Source organism: Octopus sinensis, linkage group LG3 (genome assembly GCF_006345805.1).
Source record: "Octopus sinensis linkage group LG3, ASM634580v1, whole genome shotgun sequence".
Lineage (NCBI taxonomy): Eukaryota > Metazoa > Mollusca > Cephalopoda > Octopoda > Octopodidae > Octopus > Octopus sinensis.
The window spans coordinates 148,529,404-148,545,788 of NC_042999.1; the positions used below are offsets into that span (position 1 = coordinate 148,529,404).

Genomic DNA, 16,385 nt, shown 5'->3' on the forward strand with positions numbered 1-16,385 from the left:
AATTCACTTACAAGTCACTGGTTGACTCAGGGCTGTAGTAGAAAACACTTGCCCAAGGCACTGAACATTGGGACTGAACCTGAAAACACATGGTTGCAAAGTGAGCTTCTTAACCACACAGCCATGGCTGCACCAGTTGTAAATTGTTTTCCAACAACCAGCTTCAACTTTGTTCATACAAGGTAGTCATCTGTCCAACACAGTCCCAAACAATACTTTAACATTACAAATATCAAGAACATCCAGCTTACATATTATCACAAAGTCTGCAAGATAACCTTGCTATGAATTAGCATTGGTGCAGGAAACCTAACAACTTGTGTTCCAGGTGGAACTGTATATTGCATGTTACAAGACCCAGTTCAGAATATAGCCACAGCAGGTAAAAAACATTATTACTCATTTTACATATGCTGAAACATTCTAAACTAGACCTTGGGACAAGAACTTCACTCTTATATGCTCTTTCTATTAATAACCTTCACCTGTTTTTCAAGTAAGGGTTATTTTGAGGTTTTTTTTTTCAACTTCACGAGCCTTCAAAAGCATTGAAGTCATTGGTTAGAATATCAACATAGCAGGAATGTAAACATTACCATAGCTTTCACTCAAATGGTGACAAGTGAAATATCAACATTCATGCAAACATATGCATGCATGAGCACATCTATGCACACACACACACATACATGCATGCACGCCACAGTTTACTAAAGTATCTATTGACTGAATCCACTCATGAGGCATTTGTCAGCCCAGGGCTGAGATACTTGCCCAAGGTCCCACATAGTGGAAAGAAACTGAAGCTGCATCATTGTGGAGCAACCTTCTTTACCAGACAGCAGAGCCTGTATAAATATATATCCTTTATCTCTTATTTGTTGCAGTTATTGAACAGCAGCCATGCTGGGGCACCGCCTTGAAGGGTCTTAGTCAGATGAATTAATTCCAGTAATTATCTATTTTAAACTTGCTACTTATTCTATCAGTCTCTTATGCCAAACTGCTGAGTTATAAGGAAGTAACCAAACCAACACTGGTTGTCAAGAAATGGTGGGGACAAACACACACACACACACAATGGGCTTTGTTCAGTTTCCATTAACCAAATCCACTCATAAGTCATTGGGTGACCTGGGGCTATAGTAGAGAACACTTGCCCAAAGTGCCAGGCAGTTTTCAGTCGCTTTTAACTTCAAGTGGAACTTTATATTTAGCTACTGACATATCTTCAATTTCATTTTCACATGCAAAAACACACAATTTTAAATATACACAGTTTTAATATTTAATTTGAAACATGATTAATTGTAATTTGTAACTGATACTGAATTACAAAGCTCTAAGATAAAGCACATTACTTGCTTCTGTCTAATCGGCTGAAAATAGATATATCATTCCCATAATGAATGGTTGATATTAAAAAGGATATTCAACTGCAACACACTACCTGCTCAATAAAATTAGTTAAACTGTCATTAAGTGAAATTTCAAATAAGAAATGGAATTACCATAATACTACTGTTGACTTTTACAAAAGGATTCCTAAAGCAAGGTTATCAATTGACTAATGCACAGTGTTTTTTTTGTTGTTTTTTTCATAGAATAGAGAAATACAAAATGAATGCTCCATCATGAAGATAAGCAATTCTTAGACAGAAGTCTATAGGATTTGCTTAGTCCATTTAAGTCTTGGACTGAGTGGGGATGCCCATGAACTTTGCAAGTTCTTCTAAAATGGGGAGACCAATGTGATTGGACAATTGATGAGTAAACTGTTTGGTGGTTTATAGTTCTGGGTTACTGGGTCTTGTTTTATTAACCCTTAAAGAGGTGATAATAAAATAAGGACCACTGGGATAACTAAAATGAATAGTTATGGAACTGAGCTATGTCTGTGCACTGAATTGAATGTTAACTCATCTGTTGTGAGCCAAAAGTCAGTTGGAGGGTAATTGAGAGAGAGATGGAGAAAGAGAGAGATAGAGAAAGATTAAAAATACAAAAACAACAGTTTGAAAATAGAATTTGAAACAATTCTGTGTTTTCAGGGTGATATATTTAACTTGATCACATATGCATCTTGCATCTGACATAATTCACAATAGCTCTGAGCACTGATTAATGAACAAATTACATTACAACATACAAGCATTACTTTAATAGGTAAAATGCTGAGAAAGAGAGAAGAGGTTCAACTGTAGTGGACACCAGAGATTTCATTTCCCCTCACATATCCAGTCTTTCTTAGTGAAGTCAAAGTATAAATGCCACAAAAGCCCTGCAGAGTTACAAAGATCTGGTTCTCCAGTTTAATAGGCATTCTGAAATTCTATGTCAGAGTCTAAGTTTACTTTGATTGTTTGGGACAATTTATAAGGAAAAAGAAATGAAGTTATAGGACATCGATTGCAACAAGTACCAAGCCTAGTTTCAATGGTGTCACTGTGTTCCAACCAAAATACAGACATGGGAGAGGAATTCTCTTCCAGCTACATTCAAGCTGACAACCTCTTCCAAAATACAATAGTGCAAGAACAACACTTGAACATGGACAGAGCAGAAATTGGGAAGACTTTAAGGCGTAGACAACAGTATTATATCACTAAGTGCTATATAACTAAGTCAAACTTGAATCCACGCCATTACTATATAGAAAAGAAAAAGAAAATAAAGAAGAATCATGCATATCAAAGCAATTGATATTTATTGAGTGGAAGTTATAAACCCACTTGTTTAGAAAAAATAGAATTTCCCTGAGCAGATTTGTCCTTTTTTTTCTTTGATAGCAAAAAAGACAATAGTATTACACAAAATATTGCAGCAGCAGACAAACAGTTGTTCCTTATTGCACTTATACTGCATAGCAGTTTACAGAGTGACATGACAACCATTCATGCTGAGAATGACACAAATACTTAACAAAAGGAATATGAAAAGTAGGCGATAATTTATGAGAGAGAGAAAGAGACAGATAGATAGATAGATATAGATAGAGAATGAGAGAAAGAGAGAGAGAGGGAGAAACAGAAAGAGAGAGACAGAGAAAACTGTAATATGTACCTCAACTAAATGTGGTAGACTGTCAAAGAAGACTTCCTTATCTATAGTTAATTTGTTGTTGCAGTAGACTATATGGTAATGCTCAACTTTCCTCTGGTGACACACACACAATGTGTAGTCTCCGGGGTAATTCTGGCTTTCTCGCAGTAAAAACAACCCATCTTCCATCATTTTAAGAAGATCTTCAGCTTCTTGACGTGTGATCTTTCCATGAAACCATCTACAAAAACCGGGCAGATTACACATCACATAGGGTTTAACAGAGCCAGAATGAAAAATTGTGGAAATTCTCAAGCAAGAAAAGATAACCCAGGATTTCATTCTTCTCCTTGAAAGTAAGGGTTTTTATTAGTAAATTAGGCAATAGTGCAAACTGAAAAATGAACAGCTGTTTTCAAAAACAGTTAATAAATCCAATTGTCCATTGGTATTTATTAAACACAGTAACACAAACCATAAAAAAAAACAAATTAATTTAAAAATAAAATTTTAAAAAATTTGTATAAATGTCAGAACTTTAAAACAAAAATATTAGTTACTGATATGCCTGATTTAATTGTTATTCACTAGCTGTGTGTGTGTGTGTGTGTGTGTGTGCGTGTGTGTGTGTGTGAGCTGACAAATCAATATGAATGCATATATCTCCAGGAGAAAAATGTACACACATTAACATATACACACACACATGTATTATATACGTATGCATATACATTACACACAGGCATACATATATATATATATATATATATATATATATTATATATATATATATATATATATATATACACATATATATATATCCACACATTCATGAGGATACATGAACACACATGCACATATATACATAGATATAAATATAATATATATATATATATATGTATATATATATATATATACATATGCACACACACAAATATATACATGTATTTGTACATATATATTAAATACGTACTATGTATAAAAATATGCATACATATACTATTATATATGCCATACATGTATATGCATCATACATTTGCATATAGACATATACTCAGACACAAACACACGCACGTTCCACATCATCAGATTTATATCTTGGTGAGCAGATCTTCCATACCATGGGATTTGTATTCTGGCTGTTGTTTGTGCGTTAATTATAGCAGGCTACAATTAACTAGCAAACTACACGTCACAAACAAGATGAGCAGGTCAGTGATGTTGTCTAGCTCACGTGACCAAAATACATATTTGATGATCTGGTTCTCTAATGGCCATGATATAAATCTGATAATGCGAAACACTTTATTGGTCATTTTGTGAATGTAAAATCTACATAAAGTTATATATATATATATATCTCAAAAGGATGTGTTATAATACTATTCCACATATGTATATAAATATCAATGTGTGTGTGTGGAGATATATGTATATGTCAATGCAGTTATATATGTATGTATGTATGTATATATATAAATGCATTTATGAGGGTGCGTGTATTATATACATATATATACGCACACAAATTTACATATACATACATATATATGGCTCTGTATACATGTTTGTGTGTGTGTGTAAATGTATAGAAATATACACATAAATAAATACATATTTTATATATATATATACACACACATACATATATATATATATATATATATATATATATATATATATATATATATATATATACATACATATATATATCTATAAATATAGATTCATACATAAGGTGTGCACACACACACATTAACATGATTGATTCCCATCATGCACTTGAATTCCTTTGGAGTTTCCTTAACTCTCAATGGTCTCTACATTGAGAATCTACAGGATTTTCTAAAAGCTAAAAACCCTAATACCCAGACATTGGTTTGTGAATACCCTCTTTAGCTACTGCACAAGGAAGTTAAGCAAGTTTCCATGAAATATAGACACTGTGAGTGACATGTAGAGTTTAGATTGGGCTATCCCTTGAAAGCATGATGTTGGGAATAGATCATTTCATGTCTTTCTTCTAAAATTCCATTCTACTGATTCAAACAATAACTATTGAAATCGTAGCAGTCCTATGCCATTACATAAATGAAGCACATTCTTCATTTTACATATGTCATCTTCACAAGAGACCATAACTACATATGCCATTCATAATCAAATCATTGTTGTTGTTGTTGTTTGGCAGCATGTCAGCTCTGATCAAGTATTACTGTGATCAAAAGCATTCCAACCATGACCAATCTCCTTTACCATGTTTAGTTTATTCTGGACAACAGTATCTAACGCCCTCTATTGAGAAGGTAGGGAGTGATTTTAATAATAATGATAATAATAATAATCCTTTCTGCTATAGGTACAAGGCCAGAAATTATTGAGGAAACAGAATTTTTGAGGAAACGGAAGTCAATATTATCAACCCTGAAAGGATGAAAGGCAAATTTGACCTCAGTGGCATTTGAACTCAAAATGTAAAGATCCGGAAGGAATGCCAATGAACATTTCGTCTGAAGCGCTGATTATTCTGCCAGCTTGTTGCCTTATAAATAAATAAAATAAATTAATTAAATAATAATAATAATCCTTTCTACTGGAAGTACAAAAGGCCCCAAATTTTGAGGAAGGGATTAAGTTGATTACATTGACCCCAGTGCGTAACTGGTACTTATTTAATTGACCCTGAAAGGATGAAAGGCAAAGTTGAGCCCGGTGGAATTTGAACTTAGAACGTAGCGATGGGCGAAATACTACTAAGCATTTTGTCCAGCGTGCTAACAATTCTGCTAGCTCACCGCTTTCAATAATAATAATAATAAAATAATAATAATAATAATAATAATAATAATAAATAATAATAATAATAATAATGATAATAATAATTATAATCCTTCCTACTGTTGGTACAAGGACTGAAATTTTTGGGGAGGGGATAATAACTATTATAATAATAATAGTCATCATTTAATGTCTGTTGTCCATGCAATTACAGCAATGGCATCAAATTTTTGCATTAGTCTAGCAATTTTAGGAGGAGGGGAAAGTTGATGACATCAACCAGAGTGTCCAAATGGGAGTCATTTTATCAACCCCGATAGGATGAAAATCGATCTCGGCAGTATTTGAACTCAGAACACAGAGTGAGAAGAAAGGTTGCTAAACATTTTGTCCAGTATGTTAATGAGTCTGCCAGATTGTTGCCTCAATAATAATAATAATAATAATAATTATTATTACAGCTGCAGAAAACAGTGTTATCAGGGATGGCGAGGATACTTAAGAAGGTTCTTGGCATCCAAGGCTACTTGTTGTAACCCGATGTTAGGATTCTTTTCTTTTCCAACAGTCTAATCTGTTGAGTGTATATGAATAATAATAATAATAATAATAATAATAATAATGATAGTTTTGTCTAATAACAAATGCAGGATATTTCCGTTCATATTTTGAATTGCTGTATTCCTGTGTTCTTTTCATTTTTCACTTTGAAACCAAGGAATACAGACATACTGTCGAAGTACTGTTCAATTCAATATACGGAGTCCAATATCTATTACAAATTGTATCATGCTCTTCTTATTGATTATTTATCTTTGTGAATGGTTACATCAATCTTCATAAATTAATAATACTAATAATAATAATAATAATAATAATAAAAATCATAATAAAAATGATAATAATCCTTCCTACTATAGGCACAAGGCCCGAAATTTTTGGGGGAGGGGTTAAGTCGATTATATCAACCCCGATACGCCACTGGTATTTAATTTATTGACACTAAAAGGACAAAAGGCAAAGTCGACCATGGCAGAATTTGAACTCAGAATGTAAAGACAGACAAAATGCCGCTAAGCATTTTGCCTGGTGTGGTAATGATTCTGCCAACTCACTGCCTTGATATATGATAATAATAAAGAGAAACCTACATCTATTTTTGAGATATGAACCCATGAAGTTTTAACACAATTATGTATTGTAAAATTTGCAGTTTAGTATTTTAAATAAAATAAAATAAAAACCACGAGAAAGTAAAGATTTATAAATAGATTTACTATTTACCGGCTATAATTTCAATCCCCTCATAATATTCTTATTTATGAAGTTTGGAAATTTGCAATTTTTAACCTAAAATCTACTCTACACAAAACAATGCCTTGCATATTTATTGCTGATACATTCCAAGAGATTCAAATGGGAATAACATGCTAATCGCTGTTGTGTTTTGTCACAAGAGAACAACTTCTCCTTTACAAAGAATGTGTTTGTAACTTATCACATAAGGTACTGCCAATCTGTAATCATATCAGGTATTGCCTACCTGTTAACATATGGTGCTGCCTGCCTATTATATAGGCTGCTGTCTAACTATTATCAACTATATCTAACTTATATTTTGTGCAACCTACTGGTTATAATATAGGGTGATGCCTATCATGTGGTAAGATAATTGCTATCATATAAAGTGCTTCCTAGGTGCTACGCTATACTAAACTGCCTAACTGTTATCACAGAGAATACTGACTATCATTACCATGTAGGATGTTGCTTATGCATCATGTAGGATAGCACTTAACTGTTGACATACAGGATGCTGCGTAACACAATAGCAGCCTGTGTGCATATTACAAGAATCTAACTACATCCATGCAAATCTGAAAAATGGCAAGGGCGAAAATTAAGTAGGCATTTCAATTCAGCGATAAGTAAACATCTGCATGCCTGAAAAATAAATGAATCCCAAGAATATTAGATAAGTTAGGGTTTGAGGCAAAGGGTTGTTGCTTGTGGTGGCAGCGACAGCAGTGGTGGTAGTGGTGGTGGTGGCGGTAAAAATAAACAGTTAGAATCCAGGCTGCATCTGTGAGAGTCCAAAGCAGAAAAAAAAAAGAAAAAAAAAGAAAAATGAAAAACAAAACAAGAAAAAATTAAATGCAAAAAAAAAATAATAATAATTGCGTACAAATGGTCATCTCTGTTGCTGTTATTATTATAATAATCATTATTATTATTACTACTTATATTAATGTATCTAATAAGAGAAGTCATTCAGAAAAGTGATTGCTGTTATTTACTAAACTAATTATTTATCTAGCAAATGTGATGATGATCAAAAGAACTCTATAGTTCTAATACTAATATTCACTAATTAGTAAAAACTAAATGAAAACCTTCAGTCACCATTCATGACACTCTCTTTCTGATAGTAATCTAGTCACTGTACAAAACGATTTAACTGTAGATGCATATTGTTAGGAAACGGGCCCCTATCACAACTGTGTAATATCCAGAATAGATATATGAACAGGAGTGGCATCGGTGCCACTTAAATCAACACTAAAGAACAGAACAGAAAGGAAATCTTTCAAAGAGAATCTATTCCTAAGTATTCTTGAATAAGTTGGTTATCGAGTTAAACTCTCAGAAATTCCAAATGCTCAAAATCTAAGCACATTGAATGTGTGTTGCATGTACAAGTATTTTCTCAAAGACAAGATCATATTTACATATGCTTATTCGTGTGTGTGTGTGTGTGTGTGTGTGTATGTCTGTGTGTATATATATGCATGTATGTATGTGCAAAAATCTGCCAATTTTTTTTTTTTTTAATATACACTACACTTTGAAAGACAGCTGTCATAAACAAGACTGGATATAAAGATAAAACACAAGAGACAAACTAATGAACAAAATAAAATACAACAATAACAACAACAAAAAAATAAAACAACAATTTGACTGACATTCCAGAGAGATGACAAGATAAACCAATTAATGACTGACGGATCCAGACTGACAATAACGGACAACCAATATATAGAGATAAGGTAAAAAAGAAAGGAAACCAATGGATTTGGTTGTAATTTCTTCAATGAAAATATACAGTTTAATTTTTCAAAAATTAAATCATTTCACAAAGCCAGAAAAAGTATAAATCCAGCTATGAGTCAATTGCTCCAAAAATGAGTTCACATCAAATTAATAATTATTTAGGTTTTTTTCTTTTTTTTTTTCCTTTTGCTTTTTTTTTTTTTGGAGTAAATCCAATTATTCAAGTTGATTACAAACATTACGGTATTTCATTTTTTATTTTTCTTTCAATGGCAATGAGGAGTATGGGATAGAGAAAGGAGGGAGGCAAGATAACAATCTAGGGAACAAAGAAGGCTGGTTGTTCTGTTCTGAGGAATTATTAAAAGAATCTCTATGAACCTGTAAGATATAGAACATCTATATATATACGTATGTATATATGCACATCTATAAAATGGAGTCAACAAAAAAAAATAAATTGTATGGAATACAAATAGAACAGTGTGTGTGCGCACTTGTAAGTGTGGCTGTGTGTGTGTGCATGCGCATGTAACTACATATACCTACAGACTATAAAGTAAATACTTTACTATATAATGCAATAACAGTGTTAATAGATACAGTATAAACTAAACATGACCTATCAGAACTTTAAAAAAAAACCTGAAACAGCAAAAATAACTTATAAAACTAAATAGCATTGAGTTTTAAGAATTGCAGAAGTTGGTTCTTTTATTGCAAAGTAACAACTGGGATGCTTAATCTATGTTATTTATGGAATAGATGATACAGAAGTGTAAGAAGACCAAACCAAGAGAAGAGCAGTGGCTCTGTTAGATGAGAAAACATTTCCAAACTACTTGAAATTGCTTTAGAGCTAAAAATGAAGGATTATTCTAATGAGCAGGAAATTCAGGAAGCTCTTCAACTATATAATTAAATTCTAAATCACACTTAAACAGAAGTACATAATAAGGGTTCATGCCTTCAGTATAAAGCATCAATAATGAAAAAAAAAAAAAAATGACATAAATAAATAGGAATCGGACAAATGAAGAAGCTTGCTTAAGATATTCAATGCAAGAAAAAAAATAATTAATTTTCGTTTAATAAGCTCGAGAATTAATTTCTAATTATTTAACACTCGATTATCCCAGAAATTTAATCACTGACAAAATTAGTTTCTAATTAAACTGCAAAGCTTCTAATTCAATAAACCCAATGCCGACAGAGTTATAACTGATGTATTTGAGAAAAGTGATGAGTAAATATATGAGATTGGATGCTGAGAGAGAAAAAATAAAAACATTTTTTTTTTTTAAAAACAGAACCCGCTGTAGTTTATACATTGTTGTGAATATTTGGATATGTATGTGTGGTTGGATGTTTTATGAGCTATCTCATGATTTAGTGACACATCTAGTCATAAAATATAAGTAGAGCAAAGATGCAAGTTATGCAATTATCTTCAGTTTGTTGTTTAATCACAAACTAGTAATAGCTGCAAAATATTTTCACTATCTGGCAGACATGCACAAATGTTTAATAAATCAAAAAAACAAAGAAAACTGTGTTGAGAACAGAGGCGGCTCTGATGGAAAGAACGGAGGTGCCTCCAATGAATGGAAGTATCTCCAAAGAAAAGTATACCTCAACTAACTCCAGTAGAGTATCGAACTGAAGATCACCACCATCGACTTCAACCTTATTGTTAGTCTGTAGCACACGATAGTGCTCCACTACATCCCCAGGGATGACTAGCGACAAGGTGTAATCCCCAGGGTAATGGCCATTCTCTCGTACAAGGAACGACCCTATCATGTGTCCAGCCAGAAGAGATTCTGCTTCTTCTCGGCTAACTTTTCCATGATACCATCTGCAACAAATACCACAGGCTGCTAAAGGAAACAGTTGCATAAAAGAACATAGAAAACATCCACAAAAGAAAAAAAAAGAAAAGAAAAGATACACAGTTAAATTAAATCATATATTAATATCAAAAGCTTTTAATTAGTTAAAAAGAACCACTCCAAAATCATAACTGTATAAAAGACCTTCAGTGTCCTGGAAAATTTCCAGGCAATTGACATACATTTATACATAAACACATTTGTTTTTGTTGGTTTAGCATCAGATTTTTTTTTACCAATCTGCAATATAGGTTCTTTGTGTTCTTGTTGGTGGATCAACTTAGCTGGGTTTTCTTTAGCATCTCTCTCTCTCTCACACCTTTTCAATGACTGTAATGTCACTCAACTCCACTAATTAAACCACTCATTCACGTTGTATGTCCATAATAATGCAGCCATTTTTCTTTCAGGCATTAACCAAAGATTTCTCAAGTTCACCTTCACTAAACCTGTCCTTCAACTTGATCATAGAACATACTTTCATGGCTATACACCCACCATATATCAGGTTCATGCTTCACAAAATGAGTGTTTCATATAGAACCAATTTAACTTCAACAGACATAACAGTTCAATAAATTTTTACTCACTTTGTACCTAAAACACAACCACTTGATGTTCATTAAACTGTTCAAGTAAAAAACATTTATCTATAGCCTTCTGCAAGCTCTGCTCCAAGTAGTCCCTTACAGCATACACTTAGGACAACAGGGAGCCTCTACATGGTCACACGACCTGCTAGAAATAGCAGCCATATATATCAAAACAAACCCAACTGTCTTAGAAAAGAACACAATGTGGTCCTGGGTTTCTTTGCATGAAGGAAGCTGGGATAGTTGTGGCAGAAATCCCTTTGATCACAGGTCTGTTCAATGAAAGCTGACCTGGAGATTAATGAACAACCACAATAATTGCAATAACTGATGAGATCTACTAATTGCACCTAATTGCTCAGCTGACAACTTTAGAACTACTTATATGTCATAGATCTGGTCATACTGGACTGACTAGGAAGAGGGGGGAAATTTACAATTAGAATTTCACAGAACCTTTGTGGTTGTGAGTGTTTTTTTTTTTTTTTACATTAATTATTGTCAAAACAAGACAGAGACAATCAACCAACAATTTGGTTGAATAATTTCAATCAATTTTGATTGGCTAATTAGCAGAGTCATCAGAGCATTAGATAGAATGCTTTGTGATATTAATTTTTTCTGATTCTCTGTGCTTTGAGTTCAAGTTCTCCAAGGTCAGTTTTGCTTTTCATTCATTCAGGAATGATAAAAAGAAAGTAGTACCCATCCAAGGGTACTGTAAAGACGTCTGGTTCTTGTGTTCTGAGTTGAAATGCTGTCATGGCTTACTTTGGATATTTCTTACAAGGGAGAAATGACCCTACAGAGCCCAACCCCTAACATGTTGATCCACCTGCTTCTTGAGTTTGATGGAAGACTATTAGAGGTACTATTAGAGGTACACTTAAGCCCTATTGAAAATATTTTACATTGGAAATTCTGCACATTTCTTCCACAACACATAAAATACAAACATACATAAACATCAAATAATAGTATCATACAATTGACAACATTATTCAGAAATATTAGAAATTAAAAATAAGTGATTTATTACAGTTTACCTTTATTACTGGAATGGAACTCCAAAAGAAAATAAATAAATAAATAAAATAAAAGGTAAAGAGAATTTTAAAAAAACAACATTTCAATTCTTAAATGTTGAAAATGTGATGAGTAAGGAAGACACTTCACAGAAAAAAAAAGCCAAAATAAACAAAGAAACAAAACAAAAAACAAACAAACAAACACATGAGCCAGAGCATTTGTGTTGCTATGATCTCAGTTTCTACTATGGCTATTGCATGGTAGATGCAGGTAATCCTTTGCTTAAACACCACCACCTGACCCATAACTACCTTTAGCAATGTATGAAGTCATTTTGTAAGAAATTTCAACCAGATGTCTACTCTGAGGATAACTTCCTTCCTCTCACCAATCCCAGAGATCCTAAGCAATAATATATACACTCAACCCCGTTTAAAAGCCTCTAAAGGATTTATACAACCGGGTGATTAGTAGTTTTGTGGTGAATGGAAAGGAGATAAATCTGTGATGGCCAGTATTTTCATAAGCTAACATTACCAGTTGCTCTGGTACTTCTTATACCCATGGCTGGTTCATATACGATATTGTTCTGATCTGAACCATCAGCAACAAAACACCAGCAATAGATTTGAACTCCCAATTCATGAAAAAAACCAACTTTACCTATTCTAAAATAATATAAAGAGAGCCCCTTGGGAGATCATTCAAGCAGCTAGAAACAGTAGACAAATTTCTAACCAATCACACAGTGTATTAGAAAAGAAAAGCAGGTCACAACTGGAACTCTTGGCTGAGCTGACCTGGTACTAACATTAACAAAACAGCTGTCAATCTCACCTCAGTATTCATTGGTTGTTACTAAATAATATAATAGTATCCAGTAGTTAAACAACTGACTGTTCTTCCTGCTTCAATAAATATTCTTAAAAGTTGAATAATATAATTTACTTGAAGCAAAGTGGAATACAACTAAATCTAATTAAGAAAACCACGATACACTGTTGGAAGTAAATGAGTAACAACAGAAGTTTACACAGTTTTGCCAGTTTTGCCAAGTGCAAAATATTTCAATTTACAGTGGAAGGTAAATGTAACTTAAAAGCAATTTGCTTTTCTTTTGTGTTTTTTTTTAACTAGTACCTTAACTGTACAGCATTAATAGGGTTGTAGAATGCAGGAGCTTATCTTCATTTCGTCAGGCACTTCCTTTCTATGGAAAGCTGTAAGTCTAATGCAGATCTATCCCTTGCTAAGAATGGTGATCAGCACAAACAGAAGACAAAAATGTTTGTCAGTTATGCAGTGCTTTCCGGCATATAACAGTGTGTTTCACCTTCTCATAGTACTTAATCTTACAACTAATAGGTAAGCTACAAAAAGTTAACTGCTTTTTGTCAAAAGTAAAACACTGTAAAGAGTGAGATGATACAGGGTAGACTACCCAGCCATTAGGTTGGCATATCATGGACTCTGTGACAATCTGTGGGTCTTTAATGGAGAAAGGGTTACAGTACATATATCAATAGATTGAAAACAATTATTATTATCATTATTGTATTATTATTATTATTAAAGCAGTGAAGTGATAGAAATGGTAGAAGGCCAGACCAAGTGTCTAGCATTATCTTAATTTTCTCTTTAAGCTTTAACTGAGGTCAAATCTACCTTCTATCATTCCAAAGTTGGTAACATACTAGTCGTGTTTTGGAGATGACTAAATCCTCTAAAATTCAATAATAATAATAAAGAATAATATGATAATGATAATATTTTGATTTTTGCAACAATAATGAGTACAACAACAACAATAATAATAATATAATTGTTAACAACCAACAAAAAGGCAGATAAAACATGGAATAACAAGATAAATAAAGTAGATTACTTACGGCATAGTCTGTAAGGAGACTTCTTGTCTCTTTTGAACATAATTTGCTGGAATCATTCCTTCTCTGCCATATGAATTTTTAGCTTGGTACCAATTAGGGTCCTAAAATAAACAAAATTAAAACTAATTAAACACAGGAAACTAGAAGTATTAAAATGAAGAATTTTCCTTTTATCTTTTTGGTACCAACCCACCTCAGACTATGCAAAACTTCTTTTAAAAATTTTCCTTATCTAAATTAAAAATCTTCCAACCTAATTTTATGTAAGAAATTTATTTTTTTAATTATGTTCCAAACATCAGCCTAATAATGAAAATGTAGGCTATTTTACTAAATTCCTTCAAATTCTTCATTATTTAGGAAAATACTGAAACATAGTGACTTCCATTAGAAATATGGTTTATAAAAGTGCTACAGAAGTGATAATTGGAGAACAGCTGATTATATTTCCCTCAGAAATTGATTGATATTTCATTTTATCAACCCCAGAAGGAGTTTTACACCTTGATACTGTCAGTGTGTGTAGTAAAGGTGCACAGCTTAGAAAACAATATTGGACCCACATGGGTTTGACTCCTGAACTGCGTGTTGTCTCTTTAACACATAATGCATGACAGGCCACGATTGTGGCCCAGATAGACATTTAATTTATGGGCGTTTGTTGGGGTATAATGTCACTCAAACGCTTCGATACTCCCCAGAATGCAAGAGGACTAATAGTTCAACTAATGACTTTTCAGATGATGTAAAACTTGACACCATTATATACTAAGAAGATATTTTAACTATTTTTTTGTTTTTTATACGTGCATGGTAGTCTCATTTGCATAAAATGTGCTCAGCAGTCCATGCTATGTAAGTGCAAATCCCAGCATTTTATGGGTTAAGCTTGGCCCTAGTTTATTCAGCTGAAAAATGAGTATCAATTTAGTACTGGTGTAGACTTCTGTACCTCCAGCTCTCGCATCCTTGATGCTCTGCTGAGCATGGATGAGCAGGCTAAGAAAGTGTCTATGGCTGCTCACAACTACATGAGCTTCTAAAACAATTGGCAAAAGCAAAGTACATGTTCCCAAGTCAATATACACTTGATAGTGATGGCTATGCTTTTGACTTACGTGTGTGTTTCCTTTGTACATGGATACCAATGGTCAAGTCTACCAAGTTCTCAGTATCAGGTGTAATAATATAACTTACTGCTATTAGTTAGTGGAAGCAGGGTTGTCGAAAAACATGAATTGTTGGATTGAAGTCATCATCAACATTTCCGTTGTTTTAATGTCAACTTTTCCATGCTTGAATGAGTCAGATTTTCTACAGTTGGGTGCCCTTCCTGTCACCAGTCCTCACCCTGTTTCCAAGTAAGGTAATATTTCATGGAGAAATATTACCTTTTATATATATATAAAACTGAAAGAGACCTATCATATATATACGATAGGCCTCTTTCAGTTTCTATCAACCAAATCTACTTAAAAGTCTTTGGTTGGCCTAGTGCTATAGTAGAAGATACTTGCCCAAGGTGCCACCCAGTAGGACTCAATTTGAAATGCTGTGGCTAGGAAACAAATTTCTCACTACACAACCACAGCTGCATCTAGTGCTGAGTTCAGCTTTTGTTGCAACAAGTTACTGCGATAGACCCACATCTTACAAGAAGGTGATTTGTCTCGTTTAATACTAGAGAACTTAGGTAGATATATTGGCCCCTATGGTGTCTTGTATTTCAAGAAAAGACTAACTTAGCTTCAACTACAGTTTAAAGTTTTCTTTACAAGTGGTAGCTAACCCTATTTATTTATTCCTCAAACTACATGGGGACACACATTCAGAGCTTTGGTTTAATTTCTTCAACAAAGTACTTGAGAGGTCCACTTTCTCTTGATAGGAAACTAGTGCCCAGAAGTGCTGACACTAGACTCCTACAATTATGTAGAATTAAGTGCCTTGCCTGAATTAGATCAGATTTCATCTTATAATTTGCAAAAGCATGAAGACCAATTAGTCAGATCGCTATGTTGCTTCTATATATAATTGTATGCGAAAAACGAACCATCTCAATTCTGGCATCTGATAACAAACTAATAAGTTACATTGGTATGATAAGG

General features: G+C 33.3%; 1 protein-coding gene across 8 annotated transcripts in view; it reads right to left on the reverse strand.

The window, feature by feature from the left end:
• LOC115209236 (tyrosine-protein kinase CSK) overlaps nucleotides 1–16,385 on the reverse strand; it is a 344,806-nt gene that overhangs the window by 35,836 nt on the left and 292,585 nt on the right. For 6 of the 8 annotated variants that reach the window (XM_029777514.2, XM_036501474.1, XM_036501472.1 and 3 more), the window contains 2 exons: nucleotides 14,278–14,378; nucleotides 10,507–10,732 (listed from right to left, as the gene is read on the reverse strand). In XM_029777514.2, coding sequence (XP_029633374.1) covers nucleotides 10,507–10,732; nucleotides 14,278–14,378 — 327 coding nt within the window. Of the gene's footprint in view, nucleotides 1–3,063; nucleotides 3,284–10,506; nucleotides 10,733–14,277; nucleotides 14,379–16,385 lie in introns of all 8 variants that reach the window. The other 2 variants (XM_036501476.1, XM_029777513.2) reach the window with 1 other exon arrangement.